This window comes from Thamnophis sirtalis, unplaced genomic scaffold, assembly GCF_051295495.1.
Source record: "Thamnophis sirtalis isolate CommonGarterSnake01/CBP01778 unplaced genomic scaffold, rThaSir2_p1.2 scaffold_5, whole genome shotgun sequence".
NCBI lineage: Eukaryota > Metazoa > Chordata > Lepidosauria > Squamata > Natricidae > Thamnophis > Thamnophis sirtalis.
In genome coordinates, this window is record NW_028261385.1 from 139,914,973 (window position 1) to 139,939,325 (window position 24,353).

General features: G+C 40.4%; 1 protein-coding gene across 2 annotated transcripts in view; it reads left to right on the forward strand.

The window, feature by feature from the left end:
* Positions 1-24,353, forward strand: part of NBAS (NBAS subunit of NRZ tethering complex) — a 191,288-nt gene that overhangs the window by 50,256 nt on the left and 116,679 nt on the right. For both annotated transcript variants that reach the window (XM_087716997.1, XM_087716998.1), the window contains exons 18-22: positions 1,388-1,525; positions 2,561-2,639; positions 3,347-3,451; positions 6,000-6,136; positions 20,641-20,724. In XM_087716997.1, coding sequence (XP_087573123.1) covers positions 1,388-1,525; positions 2,561-2,639; positions 3,347-3,451; positions 6,000-6,136; positions 20,641-20,724 — 543 coding nt within the window. The remainder of the gene's footprint in view (positions 1-1,387; positions 1,526-2,560; positions 2,640-3,346; positions 3,452-5,999; positions 6,137-20,640; positions 20,725-24,353) is intronic.

Consider the following 24,353-nt stretch of genomic DNA (forward strand, 5'->3'; position numbering starts at 1 on the left):
CTGACTCTGTTTTGCTAAATAGGGATCAGGCATCCAAATGTACTTGGGACTTTAGAGCAGCTATTTATTTGTTTGTAGATTTATATCCCACCCTAAAACCTGGCCAGGCTGACTGGCATGGGTTCCTGAAGAAGAAGCTGTTGGCTAGAAGTGGCTGGTTCACTAACTGAGAAGACATCCCACCTTTCCCCGCCAAATGATTCTTTTTTTCTTTTTTTTTTAGTTTGCTTTAATTTTTCTTATAATCTTAGTCCATTTTTATATTTATAATCACTGAAGGTTTGTTTTATCCTGATGTTTTATCCCAAGAGTTGCCTGAACCATGGGATGAATTACAAATAGATTTGATGATTGATAGATGGATGGATGGATGGATGGAAGGAAGGAAGGAAGGAAAGATAGATGATAGATAGATAGATGGATGGATGGATGGATGGATGGATGGATGGATGGATGGATGGATAGATAGATAGATAGATAGATAGATAGATAGATAGATAGATAGATAACCATATTTCAGAGAACCATATTGCTGTCTGCAGTTTTGTAAGCATTTCTTTTAAATGTGATTTTGCATCTAGGTATATCTGGACATTTTAAAATTGTAGTCTTAGTAAGTTATATATATCCACTAGAGGTGGGTTGCTACTGGTTCGCACTGGTTCAGGTGAACCAGTAGTGGAAATTACGACTGGGTCGCTGAATATGTAGGGACAGCAGGCTCGCCACGCCCCCGAATCGGTTCCTTGGTCGCCGCAGCATGTTTTTTTTACATTTTTAATGTTCTGCACATTTACAGGCAACTGTGCCTGCACTGGCAGAAACCTATCCCTGATACACATACCTATTTTGTGTGTGTGTTTGTGTGTGTGTGTGTGTTTTGCATTTGTGCTGATAAATAAATAAAGGGAGACTAGTATAGATCTATTTCAAGCTATTTAGCTCTCATCAGCTAGCCATACCCTTACTGGGAATCGAACCTGTGGTGTATTACATATTAGGCAATTGTGTTTTATATATATATATATATATATATGTATGTATGTATGTATGTATGTATGTATATATGTATGTATGTATGTATGTATGTATATGTATACACACACACACACACACACACACACACACACTTTTTAATAAGGTTTTCATTGATACTTTATTGTATCAATGCAAACCAATTATATTGAAATATTTAAGAAATTTCATTTACTAAATAAACAATAAAAACATTTTATCAGCTGAAAAGGGCAAAAACCTCATGGATTTATTTTTTTAAAAAAATATTGCAATCTAAAAGTTCAAAAACTGTTAATTGAACAAAAAAGTTGGCTATTGATTAAATAATCAGGTTTTTTTTTTATTATTTCATTATTGTTATACTCTCCAGATTTATCATGCCGGGCGACATAGACATTGATGAACTACTTTATGAAGAATTTTTAACACCAGAGGAAGAAGCAGAGTATAGAAAGGAGCAGGAAGCCACAAAGCGTCAAGAACTGCTAGAATCAGTGGACTTCTCAAAGTAAATGAATTTGTCAAGTTCAGTCCCTTCTTTCTGTTTGTAACATTCACATACACGTTTATGAAGAGTCGAATACATTCCATTTCCAATTGGATTAATATATAAGTATTTGACTAAACAGTAATCTTTGAATAGTCCAATTTTTTGAATTTCCTGTTGAGGTTGAAAATGTGGAAACAGGTATACCAATCAAATGCTAATAGTTTTTGGTTGTCTAATACAAAATTGATGGCTTTAAAACAGCTTTTCTCTACCTGAGGTTCTCAAGTTGTATTAGACTTCAACTCCCTGAGTTCCTATCTAGCATGTGAATGGTTCCTCTAGAGCAGGGCCGTCAGAGTCACGGCTGGCCACGCCCATGCCTGGTTTAGCGAAGTGATATGTCACGTGACTCTGCCGTGACAATGTGGGTTTGACACCCCTGCTCTAGAATATAGCAATAGCAATAGCAGTTAGAGTTATATACCGCTTCATAGGGCTTTCAGCCCTCTCTAAGCAGTTTACAGAGTCAGCATATTGCCCCCAACAATCCGGGTCCTCATTTTACCCACCTTGGAAGGATGGAAGGCTGAGTCAACCCTGAGCCGATGAGATTTGAACCGCTGAACTGCAGATAGCAGTCAGCTGAAGTGGCCTGCAGTACTGCACTCTAACCACTGCGCCAGCTCGGCTCTTAGCTGATGAGATCTGAGTGTATATATAATTCTAAATCCTGCAGTGCAGAATAAATTTCTTCAAAAGAAAAAAATATTTAGATGCAAATTCTACATTATGAATGGCAATCTGGATCAGGGTCATCACTATCTAATATAAGACATTTAGTTGGATTCCAGATGTTTGGGACATCCAGGTGATCAAATAATACAGCTAATCATCCTTAAAGCTAGATTGAAATTACTTTTTAAAAGGTATATTAAATTTAAATATCCAATTTGCTTAAAATTGGATCTTGATATGAATGATTTTAATTGGATTTTTTTTCTTACCATTCTTTGAAAAGATATAAAACTCTCTCCACCATTTATTAAAACACAGATTAACTCTGGAACAGAAAGAATTGTGTCGCTGTAGGCTGAAACTACTAACCTATTTGGATCGGCTGGCAACATATGAGGTACACCACATTTAAACCGGGTTGTATTGGTTGACTTGCACCTCAAGTTTTGGGATTTTTCATCTTACCTTGCTTTATATTTTCAACCTGTTATTTAGATTTTCAACGTCAGAAATAATGAGCATCAAGACTTAATTTATGGGGTGTTAAGGGGGAGGGGGGAAGGGGGATATATAGTATGTGTTAGATTTTATAGTAACGCGATTGCACTTGTATACTGTTGCTCTTTAATTTCACTGTAAAAATAGGACAAGCTGAATATATTAATAGATAGTAGAAATACACCGAAGGGAGGAATAGAGGGTTAGAAGAAAGAGGGGTAGAGAGGTTGGGAGAGAGGACGGGAGGGAGGGTGAGAAGGAAGGGAGGGAGTGTACTGGGAGAGAGGAGTGATAGAGGGGGAGGGGAAGTAGGGTAGAGGGGAATGTTGGAGGGAAGAAGGAAAGTTGGAGGGGGGCGAAAAAAAGGGTATATGGAGGGTCGAAGTGGTACATTGGGTTTGTATTTTGGGGGGTATTGTTGACAAGAGGAATGGCTGTGTTTATTGTTTAATGTTATATATGGCCCTGGTTATGCACAGTATATATGTGACTGTACGAAATGAAAATGGAAAAATAAAAACACATTTACAGGAAAAAAAAACACTTAATTTAAATCACACGTGAACTAAGAACTAATACTTTCCTTAAATATTTCTTTTTCTTTAGGAAATCCTTGGAGGGCCACATGCTGCCGAGCAAAATTACGATGCAGAATTTTTCAAGAAGTTCCGCAATCAAAATATTGTGCTTTCTGCCAGAACATACGCTCGGGTATATCCTCTCTTAATTTCTACAAAACTTTTCCTGTATATTAGAAGTTTTTTAAAATTGGTTTTTAATGATGCCAGTGTAAAATGCAGCACAACGGCTCTGAGGTCTGTGTGGAAGTAAATCATGTTGAGTGCTAGCAGCTTATTCACAAGCAAAAGTATGGTTGTACTTGTGGAATCTTGATTGAAATATGATTTCTATTTGGCATACCCAATAATTAATGTGGTTTCCTGCTTGTGTGATCTTTTATCTGACAGGGGATAAAGAGGGTCCTTTTGTTCTTTTCTCCCCATAACTTTATTACATACTATGGAAAAAACGGTGTCCATCAGACACTTCCTGTTGAGAAATAATAAGTGAGGCCTCTTTTAAGTGATAATAGACTTTCCCTTCTGGGGAGAAACACTGTCTTTTCTATCTAAATATGAATGATAGCAATAGCAGTTAGACTTATATACTGCTTCATAGGGCTTTCAGCCCTCTCTAAGCGGTTTACAGAGTCAGCATATTGCCCCCAACAACAATCCGGGTCCTCATTTTACCCACCTTGGAAGGATGGAAGGCTGAGTCAACCCTGAGCCAGTGAGATTTGAACAGCTGAACTGCAGAACTGCAGTCAGCTGAAGTAGCCTGCAGTGCTGCATTTAACCATTGCGCCACCTCGGCTGATATGCTACTTGCTGTTGAAAAGAATACTGAGAGATTATTCTTGGCATATTGATCATCATTAATGGATAACATACAGTATGATAATTACCTGAAAGGAAGACATCTCTCATCAAGGACAGATAGACTTACCCCCACCTCCCCAAGAATACAGACAAGGAAATCTTGCAGTACCCATCTTTTCTGCTAGTATTGTTAACTCTATTTGAAACCTATCCGAAAAAATTTCTAAGTAAATTTGTGCATGTGACACACACATACTGTATCGGAGGTGGGTTCCTACCAGTTCGCACCTATTCGGTAGAACCGGTTCGTTTAATCTACCGAACCGGTTAGAAGAGGTTCCACCAGTGGACTTGGAAAGCAGGCCACACTTACAGAAGAGGTTCCAATTTTTTTTGAAACCCCTCACTGGCAAGGATCTTGTAACTTGACAGCTTTAAGACTTGCATGCTTCAATGCCAGAGTTTCTGAATAGCTACTTGGACCGACCTAAGTACTAATTCATAATTTCATATCCGGTCACATGGGTGGCAAGCCACTCCCATTCGGTCACATGGGTGGCAAGCCACTCCCACAAAGGAGGCCACACCCACAGAGTAGGTTCCAACAATTTTTGAAACCCACCACTGTACTGTATGTTAATGTGCATTTGTGTATACATACTTATATCCACCAGGAGTGACAAAAAAGGCAGAATCTGATCTTAAAAAATACTAAATGAATTTAGTGCTACCAATTCAAATTAATTGATTGTAAATAGCGTAAGTAAAATTAGTAAAAATAATTGAGTTTCATCTTAGTACTTACCCATGTTTTCTCTCATATATGTCACTTTCACACATAGAAACACATGAATAACCTCCCCCCCCCTGTTTTTTCCCCCAGGAGGAGGGGAGGGGAGAAAAGCAAGAAAAAGAATAGAATGGAAATTGGGTCAGAAGAAGCTTCACTGTGAAAAAGAATTATTTAACTATAGAGAAATTATAGAATAATTATTTAACTGTAACAAAAAGGGTAAATATTTACAGGGCAAGCAGCCATGCCCAAGCACCAATTAATCTTCAAGATCACTCTTGCGTTTCAGTAGTATTTTCTGCAGTCATTCACCTTCATGTCATTGTTTCTTTGTTTCTCAGAAAATTTCTCAGTATCTTTTATTCTCAGAAAATGTGGAACAGCACTGTTGCCCCAGTGGTGGGTTTCAAAAATGGTTCAAACCTACTGTGTGGGTGTGGCCTCCTTCGTGGGAGTGGCTTGCCACCCATGTGACCGGATGGTGGGAGTGGCTTGCCGCCCATGTGACCGGATATGAAGATTCCGACGACACTTGTCAGAACCACCTTCAATTACCTCACACACAGCACTGGCATGCATAAGAATAGGATGTAAACTTGTTTTTTAAAAGGCATCTTTGGTTTGCGTTAAAACAACTTCAACACACGCAATGTTCTGATTGCACCAAAAACGCAGTAGTCATCCTTTCCTTTCACAGAAACACTGAGTTTTATAAATAGGAGCATGATAGTGTAGAATAATCATATCCAAGGACCAGTGGTGGGTTTCAAAAAACGTTGGAACCTCTTCTGTAGGTGTGGCCTGCTTTCCGGGTCCACTGGTGGAACCTCTTCTAACCGGTTCGGTAGATTTGACGAACCAGTTCTACTGAATAGGTGCGAACTGGTAGGAACTCACCTCTGCGTTGCCCCCAATTTACAAGTAATTAAAAAAAAATCTTCCTATCAATAAATACTTCTAAAGTTTGACTTTACATTTTTCAAAAAAAGAAAATTACTTAACTTCCCATTAATTTCGTGTTCAGTTTTTTTTAAGTAGAATGTATAATTTTTCCTGAATATTAAAGCAGAACTTTTATGTCTAGGAAAGTAATGTAAGAGGCTTGGAGATTTTATTTACCTATCATGGATCAGATCTGCTTCCGTATTGGCTGCCAATTCTCTCCAATTTTCCTGAAACTACCTCCCCACATGAATATTCTTTTTTGCTGCCTGAAGCTTGGTGAGTGTATACTTTTGCTCTCTACACATCAATGGAAAATTATACATTTCACGTTTGAAACTCAGGGATTTCAGTTTAATAAAATGGGCAGAATTTCTGAGTAATAACTTAGTTTAAAATATAAACGGCATGTGCTGCTTAGGAGAGCTTCCTAACACACATTTCTAGCAAAACTCTGCTCAGTTTGTTACTTTTTTTTTTTTTTAGAATTGATTAGTGTCTAATTTAGGTACAAGATGTATATCTTAAGTGTTGTGGCCTGGCAGGAGGCGTTGGAGCTGCCGCCAGACTCCAACAGCGAGGGGTCTTATGAGTCGGCCCTGGAGGAGGTGGAGGACCCAGGACAGGGTTCCGACTCCGAGACTGGTTGGCCACCAGGTGGTGCCTGAGCCTTGGATCAGTGGGGAGGAGGCAAGAGTGAGTGATCCAGAAAACACCTGTGAGTTGTTCTGGGATGCACGCCGTCGAAGGGCTACTCGGCATCAAGAACAACTGTGTAATTACAGGAGGTGATTACGCTCAGCTGATGCTCATTAAGATCCTCTCCTGATTATAAAAGAGACTGCTTATGCCACGCCCTTCTGCAGAAGTCAACGTTAAGGACTACAAGAAACAAACTTGGCAGGATGGATTGCTGCCAGAGTTTGTTTGCATTGCTGCCAAGGTTTGTAGGACTTGCTGCCAGAGTGCTTATCTCTTTGTTTATGTGGCTTGCAGCCAACGAGAGTCTGGACTGATTAAAAGAAACATTCTCATTTACGTTGGTTTCGGCTTTCGTTCCTGGACGGAGAAGGGGGGTCAGAACACTTAAGGATGTCCTTTTTTCAGAAGTGTATTTTTCCTCTTCCCACTTTAATAGTCATTGATCATTAGCAACATTCTCATTCTTTATTAAAATAAAGTGTCTGTTTGCAGTTTGGGATTACTTGTCATTTTCACACATATTCTTTGTTGAAGAGCGGATGAATTATCTCCAGCTGTTTGAAGTCTGTTTTTATCTAAGTGCATGCCTGATTCAGTAATCAAACCATGAGAAGCTGCTTTGTCCCATGTTGGATTACTGATTCATCCACTTCACTATCCTTTATAATTCTAACCTTTATAATACTTTCACCTAGTGGTCTTTCCCAGTATTATCTGGGGAAAGAACTTGGTGTCTTTTTCTTTAGAACATATACTATATCACTGACTACATTTTTGCTCTTATGCTGTTGTTGAAGAATAGATTGCTGTAGAACATTATCTTAAGGCTGACCAATCTGGTATTTATTTCATCCTTATCTGGAAGTATTAAGTGATGATGCAACAGCCCAAAGGTGCTTTTTCAAGAGGCAACTGGACCTTCTCGTTTTTCTTTGAAGACAGTTCATTTCTCATCCAAGAAGCTTCTTCAGTTCCTACTGGGTGATGGGGAATGGGAGGGTTTATATTCTCGGCAGACGGTTCACCGACAAAACCGCGCCCGACTAAACCGCGTCGCTGACGTCATCAACAGGGCGACAACAGCGCGGAGACAGAAGCACGCTGTAAACCCTAAACCTAAAATTAATCCCTATTCAAAGATAATTCTTTGTACAGTTTTCTAATAAGCCTCCTTTAGAAATTTGGAAAATCTTTAGAAAAGCATAAGAGATAACATAGTGTGGTTAATTTTCTAATATAAGAGTGTGATGGATGAAAAACCCTTCTGCCGCTTGGTTTTTGTTCAAAACCCAAATCAGTATTCATAAATGTGAGAGTGAGAAAACAGAGGGGGAATGGTCTGACAGGATGGGACATTAATATTTCGGAGTAAAATGTCTTTGCTTCTTAATATCTACAGATGACATGTTAATCTATCTCACACTGTCAGCTTTTTGTCATTGTATTTTCTTCTATCCCTGTTAGCTTTTAGTCCTAGTTTTCAATTATTTAGTCTTAAGGCAGCATTTTTAATGATATTATAGGTCAAAAACAGTGATTTCCCCTCCTTTCAAATCTAGTCGAGGTGGCGCAGTGGTTAGGGTGCAGTACTACAGGCCACTTCAGCTGACTGTTATCTGCAGTTCAGCGGTTCTAATCTCACCGGCTCAAGGTTGACTCAGCCTTCCATCCTTCCGAGGTGGGTGAAATGAGGACCCAGACTGTGGGGGGCAATATGCTGACTCTGTAAACCGCTTAGAGAGGGCTGAAAGCCCTATGAAGCAGTATATAAGTCTAACTGCTCTTGCTCTTGCTATAGTCTCTTGTTAAAAGCTGTGGCAGGGTTTAAAAAACTGATAAAACAGTGTACAGTGTTTAGATACTCAGCCTGGAGGGACATTCTTTGTAATTTAAAAAAAACATGCATTGTGAGGAGTTTAAGAGAACACCTCTAGAAAATCTCCCCCTTTGTCAGCAATAGAACTGCATATAGCTCAACCCTTGTAATTTTTTGTTTCTGTTTTCAATGCATTAAAAATAATATTGCAGCGTTATAGCCAAGATATTAGTTTATACAGAGGAATCTCAGGTAAATGACTCCCTCATCAGCTGTAATTTTTTTTTTTTTTTGAAAAGCCATTTATGGCTGCCATGAAAGGTGGTGAAACAGAACTATATCTTTAAAGCTACGGTTCATAAATATGCTCCATGGTCTGCACTGAATTTCTTTCAAATGTTTTTCCTAAGTTATATCTTTTGATGTTTGACTCATCCTGATAACAGCTCCCGTAATACAGTGTCTTATTAAATTAATTCAGCTAATTATGAAATGAAGGGAGAAGAAAGGCAATTGATATCCAATTGGCATCCTGGGTATTTGAGAGAGCTGATGTCTGTTTTCAGTTGGACTGGCATGCTATTAACCTGTGTTTCTTTCACTTTCAGTATCAGGTCCCTGTACTGAACTTATTGAAAAAGAGACCAGATTATTTGCAGAGTAGTTGTGAGGTTGTTTATTTCAATCTTGCTGAGCCTTTACAATGCATTGATTCAATTACTTGATGTGAGATAGCAGGTTTCTGACAACTTGGAACTATTAATTACGCCATATTCCCAGGATGGCGTACCTAAGGCACACGTGCCACAGGTGCCATGCGGAGCCATTTGTCAGGGCACGCGAGGCGTTGCCCTGTCAGGTGGCCAGCGCGCATGCGTGCGCTGGCTAGCTGAGTTCAGCCTTTTTTAAAGCCATTTTTCGCCCTCCAGAGGCTTTATAGGAGCCTGGGGAGGGCGAAAACAGTCTCCCCCGTCCCCCCAGGAGGTCCTCCGGAGATTCAGGAACTTCCCTGAAACCTCCGGAGTGCAGAAAAACGCCCCTATGGGCAAACCGGAAGTTCGGGAACGGACTTCCGATTTGCTCGGAGGGCCGGTTTAATCCCTTCGGAGCCTTCAGGGGCCTTCAGGAGGCTTCCCTGAAGGCTCCAGAGAACTAAAAATGACCCTACGAGCAAACCGGAAGTAGGGTCGTTTTTAGCCCTCCAAAGCCTTCAGGGAAGCCTCCTGAAGGTCCCTGAAGGCTCCGGAGGACTAAAAACGGCCCTACGAGCAAACCGGAAGTCACTTCCAGCCTTCTGAGGTTGGTAAAATGAGGGTCCAGATTATTCAGGGTAATATGCTGAGATTTGTAAACTGCTTAGAGAGGGATGTAAACAGGGGTGGGTTTCTCGCCCCGTTCCAACCGGTTCGGTTGGAACGGGGCCGGCGGCGTCCTCGTGCACGCGCGCGGTGCACGCATACGTACTAGCATCTGCGTGACGCTCCAGCTGCTCCTGGACGATCGCGCAGGCGCTGTATGCGTCCTGCGCATGCGTGGAAGCGCAGAACTCGTCAAAACCGGGTAAGGACCGCGGGCGGGCGGGCGCGCCCTTCGCCGTTCCAGGAAGTTACTTACTTCCGTGTTCGGCGACCAACAGGTTCGCAGGGACCGCCGCGAACCGGTTGAAACCCACCCCTGGATGTAAAGCACTATGAAGCGATGTATAAGTCTAAGTGCTATTGCTATTTGAAATGCCCATAAAATCCACTTATAATTGGAATGCTTCCTACCATTGATAATTGTCAGGTTCTGTGCAAGTCAGTGGTATTAACAGATTCGAAAAATCTGCAATCAGCTGCAATAGAAATGAATATTAGAAGCCATGCCTTCCTTATTTTTTGATTTTCAAATCTATTCGTTACAGTGTTTCTACATGCCTGGCCAAATGAAATGTTTGTTGTAGCTTATGATGAGAAAGCCTTTCTATAGAGTTGATAAAATGCCCTTTATAATCCTTTAACTACATTTTTTCTTTTAATAATAAGAATGCCTTCGCTTGCTTCTTTTACTTGAAATGCTCTAAAGCATTCAGTGTCTCAGTCTTATTATGAGTCTTTCTTCTTAAATAATTTGTTTGCTTTTTTTTGTAAATTGTTCCCTAAGAGCACAGTTGCAAAGGGGCCCCTTGTGAAGATTTGCACAGCAGGAATTATTGAAACAAGCAGTAGCTGAACCTTTCAAGTATATCTATATCTTTATTATGGCCTTATTGCCGGAAGACACAAGATACATCAAATATGTCTATCAAATAAATACGGAGACACACATACCTAAATCAATAGATATAATCAAAAGTAAGCATAAATCAAGGGGGAAAATAAACATAGAAAATAAGAGAGATGATAGATTAAGATTAGCAAACACCTGCTGAAAAACCTTGCCAAGAAAACTTCAAGGACTTGTCCAGGCGATATCTGATAATTGGTCATGATTGAAGAAAAAAGAAAACAGTAGGAAAAAAAATAAGTAGAACCACAAATTTGAGCAGCCTAGGAGGAAACATGGGAATCCTAATCAGTCAGAAGAAACAACAAATAAGGTTCTGATTTACTGCAGAATATTGCTTCAGGATGAGCTAAATAAATGTCATTCAATATTTCCTGTAACGAGAGCAACAGAGGCTCAAGATTTCCTCAGAAGCCTCCCTATGAGGACAAATAGACTAATGTAGAAGAATATATTTCTGGTGAAATTGTTTAAAATGTCTGGGTTATTTCATTTCAAGAAATGAAATGACATATACTATCAACCATTCCAAAATATGTAGAACAGTGTTTCTCAACCTTGGCCACTTGAAGATGTCTGGACTTCAACTCCCAGAATTCTGGGAGTTGAAGTCCAGACATCTTCAAGTGGCCAAGGTTGAGAAACACTGATCTAGAACAATGAATTATGTTCCCTTAAATTGGGCTTGCCAGCAAACAGTGTGCAAAACTAGATTATTCCTCTCCTCTCCCCCAACCCCATATATCTTTTTTGAGGCATCCAAGTCTTCTATGAAGATTTTTCCCAAGCAAAAGGGGAAGTGGCAAGGAAAACTAAGGGGGAAAAAATTGTTGTACAACCAGAAAAACATATTTTCTGAAGAAGGGGTGATAATCAAATTCAGTTTATTATATTTTAGGGTGGTTTCAAAGAAAAATGTAGACATGAAAGAATGTTTTTTAAATTTCTGTTGTAGAAACTAGCCAATAAAGTTTGAAGAAAAGAAAAGGAAATTATCTCAAAATTAAGTCAACTTCTCCACTAATCTACTGGGGCATATTTTTGTGATATTTTTTTCCATTTATTATATTTTGCAGGAATCTTAATCAAACATAATTTATTTTATTTGTATTTCACATTTCTAAACTGCCCATCTCCCTCAAAAAAACAATATGCATGGAAAAGTGTTCTGACCCCCACTTTGTTCGTTCAGAAACGACAGCCACACACAGCTTGTAAAGGAATGTTTTTATCAGTCCCGGCTTTTGCTGGCTGCAAGCCCAAAATAAACATAGATAAATTCTCTGGCAAAAAGTTAAACAGCAAATGCAAAAACAAACTCTTACAGCAAACCACTTCTCCAAGTTGGTTTCTTTGAACCATGAACACGAACAGGGAACCTTGACTAGAACAGGAACGGAACGGAATAGAACGGAAGGAGCGAACGTTGACTTCTGCCACTAGGGCGTGGCACCATCAGTCTTTTATCCGCAGGAGGAGATCCTTAACAAGCCACAGCTGCTTGTTATCCTCTCCTGTGAGCATCCTGAAACCACTCACAGGAGGTTTCTGTGTCAGAGTCTGATAGCAGCTCCAAAGGCTCCTACCGAGCCACAACAGAAAAGCATACATGAAAATAAATCTAATTAAAAGTTATTGGGTTTATGTCAGGGGTGGGTTTCAACCGGTTCGCGGCGGTCCCTGCGAACCAGTTGGTCGCCGAACCCGGAAGTAAGTAACTTCCGGGAACGGCGAAGAGCGCCCCCGCCCGCCTGCGGTCCTTACCCGGTTTTGACGAGTTCTGCGCTTCCATGCATGCGCAGGATGCATACAGTGCCTGTGCGATCATTCAGGAGCAGCTGGAGCGTCGCGCAGACGCTAGTACGCATGTGTGCACCGCGCGCGTGCACGAGGACGCTGCCAGCCCCGTTCCAACCGAACCGGTTGGAACGGGGCGAGAAACCCACCCCTGGTTTATGTGTAAGTAAAAAGCATTAGGACTGAGCTTTAAGTGCAGTTCAGTTATTAACATAAATAAATTGAATACATAATTTAAAAGTAACTTTATTTTCAAAAGAAATCTAACACAGGATTGGCTTGTTTAATAGTTTGATAGAAGACTGTGTTAACAAATCCCAGGGCAGTTGGCTAACCTCTAAGATAAATTCTAGGGTGACAAACTCTCGTCATCATGGCGGTATCACATGACGTATTGGGACTTTCCCCCCCTTTTCTAAACTGGACGTGGGTGTGGCCAGCGTGTGATGCATCTGACCCGCAAGCCACGAAATTGACAGCGAGTTTGACAACCTTTAATCTAAGACATTAAAAAGTCATCCTAGAAAAAGACAGTGAGAAATCCCTTCTGTATTGTGCCAGGATAACTGTGGGCTTGTTCATATAGATTCAACTTTGGCTCGAGGGAGTCTTTATCTTTTAATTAACTAATTAAGTTTCATGAGTCGTGAGTGATAACCAACTTTAGTGAAATATAAATTTGTGTGATCTCTTTCAAGACTTTGTAGCAAACACATTTTAACAGACCAATCTATTTTATATTTCATTTATTATATCTCCCACAGTAGAACACAGCTAAACATTTATCGGTGTTATCAAAGCAGTTATCAAAAGTTTTTCTGTACAGGTTTTTGGATCCAGGCCATCACATCTATAAGCTATTTTCTTTCCCTCTAATGCAGTGATGGCGAACCTATGCCACGCGTGTCAGTGCTGACACGCGTAGCCATTTGGGGTGACACGCACAGGATTTCATGCAATTCATCCTCGGCTCCTGCACGGCCGCCGAGGATGAAAGAATCTGTGCTGGAGGAACGGGGGGGGGGACGTGTGATCTCCCCCGCCCACACTCACTTACTGTATCGCCGCCACCCCTTTCTGAGTGCAGGGGCTGCTGGTAAGGCGTGCGTGCCGTGCGCACACACGTCATCAGCGCGGTGAGGGAGGACCCGCAGGAGAGGAGCGCGGGAACAGTGCGCGCCTCTCTCCAGTCAGGCCGGCACAGAGAGTCTACTCCTGGGACTGTCGGTTACGACCGCAGTAAAGCTACACCTTTATAAGAGCCAATCTAACTCCATCCTTAAATTTATGAAAGGCTCTACAAATTTAAACTCTGCAAGTTTGAGCATTGCTCACTCCATAGCTCAGCATGCAAAAGCGCTTAATGAGGGTGAATTTATTAAAGAAACTCTCCTAAGATGTGCGCCAGTTCTATTTCACGATATGCAGAATAAAGATGCAATTATTAAGAGAATATCTGAGTTCTCTTGGGGCGGGCTGGAGCAGCATGTTGATGAGGACGTGGAGCTGGAAGCAGCCGACTCCACAGCCCTGGTTCACGGCACCCCAAACAAGTTCAATAATATCAAGGGCAACATACGAAATTGACTGATGAACAAAGAAGTTACTAAGCAGGTATGTTAAATAATTTGTTTTTGGTTTATTAAATACAATTATATATTTCAATTATACATTTTTGTAGTTTAAACTATAAATTGCACAAAATTATGTTTTTGTCGAAGTGACACACAACGCGAGTTATGCTCGATTTTTTGCCGATTTTTGACACACCACGCCAAAAAGGTTGCCCATCACTGCTCTAATGCATTATCTATACAATTTTTACATAGTATGAATATGTACCTGCATGTCTTTGATTTTATATGTTGAATGTAAAATACGTATAAGACTATTTTATTCATAAACGTCCAAAAGCTTGTTATAATAGGTTGCTTTCTGTTCTATGTTGAAGGCTCAGAAATGTTTGCAAGTTCTTGCCATTGGTGTGACAATACATCTAGTTTATAGGAACCAATTGTAAGCATTCAGTATTTACTACCAAGGAGTTCTTTAATGATGTCATTAAAAAAAAAACCCTTACAAAATGTCTAATGGAAACAATAAATAAATAGTCACGATGAAAGATGTTCCAGTGTCTTGGAGACTTTTCCTAGCATTCAAATGCCTGAGGTGCATTTAATCTACTCTTTGAAATGCTCCCTAGATAGCATTTTGGAATACTGCGCTTAATTTTAGGCAGCATAATTTTCTCTTTACTGGCAGAGTGCTGATATGAATTCCTTGGCTATTTGAAGCTTGAAACCCTCTAGGAGAGGCTATAAAATTATCTCTTTACAGGGAGGAGAAAACATATTATAAATGGTTCATTTTAAAAGACTTCACTTACTTACAGAGAGCGAAGAGCCTGACATCTGTTGGTTTATGAATGTAATGGTCAATAATGTGGGTTTATTTTGGCTTGATGGTCTCTTGCCTTGGTTAATAGGTGAACTCTGGAGAATTTTATTACAGAAAAGGCTTTTTTTTCCTGCCCTAAGCATTTGCTTAAATGCCGAAGCATCTCTTATGTAGATTCAAATACAGGTTTCCTTTTTTCTTATTTCTTCATGCAAAATGTTAGCAGCTTAAGATAATTCAAAGGAGTATCCTACAAAGCAAATGTGATATAAGCAGATATTAACCGCTTGTTACAAATGCATTCAATACTCTTAATAGAATCAAATGAGAATCCTATGTATTGCTATCATCTCAAACATTAAATGTATATTGGAAGAGTATCCAAAGCACAGTGCTAAAGTGCTAAAATTAAAATGGCAATGCATGTTTATAAACATACAATTCCAAAAAAAAAGTGATGAAAAGAAAGAGGGAGGGAGGGAGAGAAGCTGGGTCCAAGATATACGTAACAGCAGAAGCCCTATTGTTTATAACAATGACATCCTTGGTTCTTTTAAAAATAATGTTTAATTAAAGACATTGAAAAACATAACTATTCTTGTGTTACATGTTTGATGAGGAAATGTTTCTGGTATGGTATCCAGCCACAAGATGATGCTTCTAGCTTCCCTGATGATAGACTACTGAAAGAATCTAAAGGATTACCTGTTTGCATGTATATCCAATGCCATGCCTAGCTTTTTGATATTTGCCACAGTGTTAAAAGAAACATTTGGAAAAGCTGTTCATTGACATTTAATGCCATAGTGAAACACAGATTTATTTGTTGTTGCATATTGTAAGCTTTGTGTTACTGCTGTGTGATTCCTAGGGCTTTATATATTAATGTTTATTTATTAAGAGTAAAAGGAGACTCACCAATTTAAATTTCTAAATTCCAAAATGGTTTTTTAAGCTTCATCTGTTCTGTAATAATATTCATAAGGTACTTAACCTTGTTCTTTTAGTGAATTCATGTTAACAGTACAATTATCCTCTATCTTTTATAACCAGACACTTCCAGATAAAGCCAAAATAAGTACAGATTAAAATATAGATTAAAACTATAGAAGTGCCTGGTTAGGATTAACATTAATATACAACATTGATATGTGTTGTATGTTACATTGGGATGGATCAGTTCCAGAAATGAAGTCAACATAAAGTAGACATACCTTCCTCAAGTTGTTATATTATTTGATAACACTAATGGCCATATAAAGGGATTGGACATAAGTATCAAATAGATCAAATGCCATTAAATATCACTAAATCACCGAAGCAGGAGTCCAAGTAACTGCTTCTTCATTTTTTGAGGTCTGCGTTACATTGAGTAGTGGCTGTAGCAAGACCTTGACTTAAAAGCTTAGCTATAACTTATTCGGAACAGATTATCATTCTGCAATAGCTTCTCCCTTAGGGTGTGGAATTTAAATCCCACATCCAATAGTTCTTTATTGTACTGTCATAAGTATAACATTCAATAGTTATTGGGTATTTGATTGTTACGAATGGTGCTAAGTAATAGCAATAGCACTTAGACTTATATGTCACTTCATGGTGCTTTTACAGCCCTCGCTAAGTAGTTTTACAAAGTCAGCATATTGCCCCCAACTATCTGGGTCCTGTGCAGAGGTGGGTTCCTACCAGTTCGCACCTATTCGGTAGAACCGGTTCGTCAAATCTACCGAACTGGTTAGAAGAGGTTCCACCAGTGGACCCGGAAAGCAGGCCACAACTACAGAAGAGGTTCCAACGTTTTTTGAAACCCACCACTGGTCCTTGGATATGATTATTCTACACTATCATGCTCCTATTTATAAAACTCAGTGCCTCTGTGAAAGGAAAGGATGACTACTGCGTTTGTGGTGCAATCAGAACATTGCGTGTGTTGAAGTTGTTTTAACGCAAACCAAAGATGCCTTTTAAAAAACAAGTTTACATCATATTCTTATGCATGCCAGTGCTGTGTGTGAGGTAATTTAAGGTGGTTCGGACAAGTGTCGTCGGCACCTTCATATCCGGTCACATGGGCGGCAAGCCACTCCCATCAGGTCACATGGGTGGCAAGCCACTCCCACAAAGGAGGCCACACCCACAGAGTAGGTTCGAACAATTTTTGAAACCCACCACTGGTCCTGTGTATTGGACAGAAATGCTGAGAAAGTCTTTGTGTAGGAATCTTAAGAACTCAAACATGGAGAAGATGATGCATGAGATAATGCCAAAGAATAGTTCTCAAGAAAATGTGCTCGCTAACCTCTAAAACCTTTTTCTTTTTCTTTCTTTCCTTTAGTGTCAAGATGTTGCTTGACACTAAGCTAATGTACTGTTCTTTTAAAAAGCAAATTAATTAAGGAAAGTTTAGTGGGGAAAATTTAATACCCAGAGGCTGTTCCCAAAGCAAAGAAAATTCTCAGCTTCCCTTAAGCGAGGAAAAGGTTAAATTCTCCCTTGATGCCAGTTTTGTTTTAATTATTTTAATACGCCATCCCTACTGCTTCCTTTGGCATATTAAAATCTTTGCGGATTAAGTGCAAATATCCGTTCAATGCAAGGGTGCACATCTTTAGACCCTGGGGCCACTTTCTTTCTCAACCAAAGCCTGGCTGCCGAATAATAATTTTTAATCCAGCAGCAGGTGGAGTTTATTAATTGTATGGGAAATAATCATTCTGAGTTAATTTCGTTTTCTTTTACTTAATTCAAATTGAGTTTTTTGCCCCACCCTTGCATGCTATTCAGTCCCTCTTGTGCGCCTGATTTAATTGTACTTTTGACCTTTAATCCCAAAGGAGAATTCTAATAATAATGCAGTGCTTAAGGAAAACTAACCTGCGCATTCAGAGACTGCCCCAGTGGTGGGTTTCAAAAAAAATTCGAACCTACTCTGTGGGTGTGGCCTCCTTTGTGGGAGCGGCTTGCCGGCCATGTGACCTGGTGGGAGTGGCTTGCCGGCCATGTGTTTTCTCTCTCTCTCTCTCTCTCTCCCTCTCTCTCTCTCTCTCTCTTTCCTTCCTTTTGTCTCTCTGTCCCTTTTTCCTTTTTTTCTTTCATCTCTCTCACTTTTTCTTTCTTTTTTCTTTTTTTATTTATTTCTTCCTTTCTTTCTCTTTCTCTTTCTCTGTGTGAGTCTGTCTGTCTGTCTGTCTGTCTGTGTGTCTGTGTGTGTGTGTGTGTGTGTGTGTGTGTGTGTGTGTGTGTGTGTGTGTCAGTAGTGGGTTTCAAAAATTTTTGGAACCTCTTCTGTAGGTGTGGCCTGCTTTCCGGGTCCACTGGTGAAACCTCTTCTAACTGGTTCAATAGATTTGACGAACCAGTTCTACCGAATTGGTGCGAACTGGCAGGAACCCACCTCTGGACTGCCCCCGTCACAATTCATCTATTTCTGTCATAAACACTAAATTGAAAACAAGTTCTACAGTTTAGATTTTGTGATCAATACAGAGGTGGACAAACAATGGCTCTCAGGTTAGGAAGGATATTTTTTAAAAAGACAAAATATGTATGTTCATAAAGACTTAAGAGTTTTCCCATTGACTGGTCTTGAATGTGATCTATATTTGACTTAAGGACAGGGAATTTGCAAAATGGGCAAAGCCTTCTGTTGGAAACCTAGACTTGCCAAGGCTTGGATAAATACATCTAAGTAGTAGAACGTATTAAGGGAGTGCCTCAAATAGTGGAATAAGAATGTAAGGATTTAGCCTTCCCCATCTAGTCTAGCATCAGTATAGCATAGTGGTCAACTGGTTATCTTTGGCAAGCTCACAGCGGTAGCTCCATTGTATAATTGTTCCATACAAACAGGATTTAAGGCAGGCTGCTTGTAATTGAGAAGGTAATAAATTGCTCTCAGATCTTTCTAACTAACTGCCAATGGCAAGACTTCTGGTAGTAAGACGTGGTTTAAACGTGGTTAACAGTATTACTTCCTGTCTATCTGCCCTGAAGGTCCCTGTATTTGATTTCAATAGATTATGTAAAGTTCTAACATTGCCAGAGAGGACTAAGAAAAAAAGGTCTCTCCATGTTATCTGTGCCATGCATGATTGCCGAGGTGGCGCAGTGGTTAGGGTGCAGTACTGCAGGCCACTTCAGCTGACTGTTATCTGCAGTTCAGCAGTTCTAATCTCACCGGCTTAAGGTTGACTCAGCCTTCCATCCTTCCGAGGTGGGTGAAATGAGGACTCAGACTGTGGGGGGCGATATGCTGACTCTGTAAACCGCTTAGAGAGGGCTGAAAGCCCTATGAAGCGGTATATAAGTCTAAATGCTATTGCTATTGCTAATATATTTCTACTATGTCTCCCCATACTGTAGTCTTTCCTCTTCTCCCCCCCCCCCACTTCCACTTTTGGGTGGTGGTGATGATGATGGTGGTTTCATATTTATTTATTTTTGTAATTAAAAAAAGTTTTCCAGCTGCCATAGTGTGATTAAGGCTAGAAACTAGGAGATGGGAATTCTAGTCCCACCTGAGACATAAAGCCAGCTGGATGACCTTAAGCCAGCCACTTTTTGTCAGCCCTAGGAAGGAGACAAGACAAACCACTTGTGAAAAACTTTGCCAGAAAAACAGCAAACTGGCATTTGCCAGTTAAACAGATCAGACGTTTTCAAGTTAAAAACTTTGAAGCACAAATTTCCTTAATATTCTTAAGTTGTGGTCGCAAGAATTGTAGACAGTATGCTAACCATAGATTTGCACAAGGACGTAATTCTATTGACAGTTTTATTTTCAATCCCCTTTCTTATTATTTCAAAGAGAGAATTTGCCTTTCTCATAAGAACTGCACACTGCTTACATTTTTATTTAGCTGTTCATTGTAATTACAAGATTGCAAGATTTAATTTTCTGGTCAATCACTGTCAGCTTAGATCTCATTAATGAACAGGCAAAGGTGCATTGTATGCTTTGTGCCATCATGCATCACTATACTATACTTTTGATTAGTGAAAAACGATGACTATTGGAAGGAGTAATGCAATGGAGAGCATTGCTGCTGATCAACCATGATGGTCATGTACTCCAAAAGTTGAACTGTGCATTTCATTACATTAGATTTTTAACACATTGCATATACTGTAGCAGGGGTGGGGTTCAACCAGTTTGCTGCGGTCCCTGCGAACCGGTTGGTCGGCGAACCCGGAAGTAAGTAACTTCCGGGAACGGCGAAGGGCCCACCTGCCCGCCCGCGCTCCTTACCTGGTTTTGACGAGTTCTGCGCTTCCACACATGCGCAGGACGCATACAGCGCCTGCAAAATCCTCCAGGAGCAGCTGGAGCATCGCACAGACGCTAGTACGCATGCGTGCACCTCGCGCGTGCACAAGGACGCCGCCGAACCGGTTGGAACGGGGCGAGAAACCCACCCCTGTACTGTAGGTAGTTCTCAACAACCACAATTGAGCCCAAAATTTCTGTTGCTAAGTGAGACAGTTGTTAAGTGAGGTTTGCCCCATTTTATGACCTTTCTTGCCACAATTGTTAAGCGAATCACTGCAGTTGTTAAGTTAGTAACATGGTTCTTAAGTGAATTTGACTTCCCCATTGATTTTGGTTGTCAGAAGGTCGCAAAAGGTGAATCACGTGATCCTAGCACGTAACTATCATAAATATGTGTCCGTTGCCAAGCGCTTGAATTTTGATCATGTGACCATGGGGATGTGGCAACAATTGTATGTGTGAAAAACAAACATCAGACACTTTTTTCACGGCCGTTGTGTAAGTTTGAAGTCTATTTTGTTTCTATATTTGCCACAGCTACAATGAAAATGCACTTGAGATTGTTCCTTGGAGTGAGAAAAAACACAGGGAAGAAGATTGGTGCGAAGGGCCCCCATGCAAGTAAGTATATGTTAATTTAATTTGATATTTGCATTGGTGATTCAGTCTTTTTCTTTTAAGTTCAGTAGGACCAACTCTGCAATCTTTCTGCATTCTCCTTTGAAAGCAAAATGCCAGTTGCATCGTTTCTCTCTCTTTTTAAAAAATATATATTTCTGTTAGATTTTTTGATACAATAAAAGTATTCAAAAGAAGCAAACAAAAACGAGAAAAAGTAAGAAACATTTGCTCATCTTATAATTAGAATTATCAATCAATTCTTTTCCCTATCCTCATTAGCCCCTTTTAATCCCCAAATATTAATTCAGTCTTTTATTTTTTCAACAAAAAGTTCAGATAAAGTTTCAATTTTTTTAATGTCATTTCCCCCCCTCCCATGATCAAACTTCTCCATTTCTGCAAGTTCAGTCAACTTTATAACCCAATCTTCCACTGTAGATATTGCATTATTTTCCCATATTTTTGCATACAATGAGCTTTCTGCAGTTGTTTCGTCTCTTTCTTGCGAGAACTCGCAGTCCTGAAGAGATGAAGAACACTTCAAAGCTTTAAGTATGCTATGATAAAATTAGGTTTCTTAATCAGAGCTGGCATGCTTTCTTCGGAGTTTATTGGGGGATACATATAGTTTAATTTTTTAGAGTGGTGCTGTGGCCTAGAGGGGGAGCTCTCACCTCACAATCAGGAAGCTGTGAGTTCGATCCTAGGTAGAGGCAGATATTTTTCTCTCTGGCGCAATGAAAATGAGCAAAACTCCGCATTGGTGACAGGAAGTAAACACTCCACTAGCTCTATTCAGTTGCCCAGACTTCACCCCGCGAAGGATTAGGGATTCGTTAAAAGAGGATGATGATGATATACAAGCCGAGGTGGCGCAGTGGTTAAATGCAGCACTGCAGGCTACTTCAGCTGACTGTAGTTCTGCAGTTCGGCTGTTCAAATCTCACCGGCTCAGGGTTGACTCAGCCTTCCATCCTTCCGAGGTGGGTAAAATGAGGACCCGGATTGTTGTTGGGGGCAATATGCTGACTCTGTAAACCGCTTAGAGAGGGCTGAAAGCCCTATGAAGCGGTATATAAGTCTAACTGCTATTGCTATATAGTTTAATTTTTTGTTCCCATGACTCTAATAACCATAGATTTCTTATATGGAGGCTACTTTCTCTTCTCTGAGTTTCCCCCCCCCCCTAATGATGCCATTTCTTGGAGGTATTACATTTGGTCTTCTACTCCTAACTAACTAGATTCTAGTTGCATTAATACCTGCTCAGAGAAGCAGCTTTTTATATGACAAGATAATGGGGATTAAATTGTTTCTTTTTAGAAGTACAGAACATCCCAATTCTGCATTTGGTATGTAATTGACATTGCTTTTTGGAAGCCACCCAGAGTTGATGTAAGATGGGTAGCTAGGCTATGTTTTAAATAAAATAAATAAATAAAATAATTATTTACAATATTTTTTTTATTATATTTCATTTCTTTTCCTTTTTCCTGCCTCTTTTCTCATTTCCTCTTTTTTATCTTTTTACTCCAGTCTCTTTCTAAGAAAGAGGCACTGAACGCTTTACTTTTCGTAATGCAAGTAATCTTCTATCTCATTACATGCACAGAAATCTCTATACATGCACAAAGCTATGCTCTATCTACATACTTCTTGCTGTTGAACAATGGTGAAGGTTACTCTGTGGAGTCAAATGTTTAATTTTGTTGCTTAGTAAACACATTTAGTAGAATTCCTACCAGGGTGACAAGGATAGAAGACAATATCCATTCTTAATGCTCCTACTATCGTGAATTGCAGTTGGGAGTTAATCACAATGCCCTTACTTGTACTTGGACAAAATTTTGCACCCCAGTTAGAATGGAAGAGGCCCAGTTTGCCACAAGAGAACAATTTCTGAACAAAAGGGAAACCCATTTGTACATTAGATATACTTTTATGTTTACATACAGAGACTAATTTATTCACTTCCAGTAGTGTAATAAAAATGTGTGCGAACATAAACTCCTGTTGATGCAGCAATAAAGTTTAATTACTTAGTAATGAATGGAAATGCAGTAGGTGTAATCAACTTGTTTGTATATGGATGTTCGTTCAATGAAAATCCCTTTATGTGCTAGAAATATCAATGTAAATATTAAATTAGATCCTTTCTATGGCCTTTTTTAAATATACCAGTTTCTCAGAATAAAATGTTTGAAGAAGAAATGAATCTGATTATCTATCTATCTATCTATCTATCTATCTATCTATCTATCTATCTATCTATCTATCTATCTATCTATCTATCTATCTATATCTATATATATCTATATATCTATATATCTATATATCTATATATCTATATATCTATATATCTATATATCTATATATCTATATATCTATATATCTATATATATATCTATATCTAATTGCTCGGTTTCAGTCGGACTTGGACTCCATCCCTGCAGTTCCAGCCGAGGCACAAGAGGATCAGATGGAACATCTCTGGGTTGAGTTTCAGGATGTTACCCCCGGGGATGTGGACAAGGCCATGAGGGCTGTAAGTGCCTCCACCTGCGTACTGGACCCGTGTCCCTCATGGCTGGTTACTAACAGCAGTGAGGTGACACGAGGCTGGATCCAGGCGGTTGTGACCGCCTCTCTTCGGGAGGGGAACTTCCCCGCCGCATTGAAAGCGGCGGTGGTGAGACCCCTCCTAAAGAAGCCATCTTTGGATCCAGCTGCTCTTAATAACTATCGCCCAGTCTCCAACCTTCCCTTCCTTGGGAAGGTTGTTGAGAAGGTGGTGGCCTTTCAGCTCCAGCGGTCCTTGGAGGAAGCAAACTATCTCGACCCCTTCCAGTCAGGCTTCAGACCCGGTTACAGCACAGAAACTGCTTTGGTCGCATTGACCGATGATCTCTGGAGAGCCAGAGATGGAGGATTTTCCTCCATCCTGGTTCTCCTTGACCTCTCAGCGGCTTTCGATACCATCGACCATGGTATCCTTCTGCGACGACTGCGGGAGGTGGGAGTGGGAGGCACCATGTTGCGGTGGTTCTCTTCCTACCTCTCGGACAGGTCGCAGTCGGTGTTAGTGGGGGGGTAGAGATCGTCCCCTAGGCCCCTAACATATGGGGTGCCTCAGGGCTCGGTCTTATCCCCCCTACTATTCAACATCTACATGAAACCGCTGGGAGAGATCATCCGTAGGCACGGGATCAGATACCATCAATATACGGACGATACCCAGTTGTATCTGTCCGCCCCGTGCCAACTCAATGAAGCGGCAGACGTGATGAACCGAGGCCTTGAGGCCGTTAGGGACTGGATGAGGGTTAACAAGCTTGTGCTCAACCCAGAAAAGACCGAGTGGCTGTTGTGTTTCCCTCCCAAAGATTCCACCAATATTCCATCACTCAGGCTGGGGGGTCAAATTCTATACCCCTCAGAGAGGGTTCGCAACTTGGGAGTCCTCCTAGATCCACAGCTATCGTTTGACCACCACCTGACGGCTGTGGCTAGGGGGGCATTCGCCCAGGTTCGCCTGGTGCGCCAGTTGCGATCCTACCTGAATCGGGAGGCACTCACAACAGTCACTCGGGCCCTTGTGACCTCCAGGCTGGAATACTGCAATGTGCTCT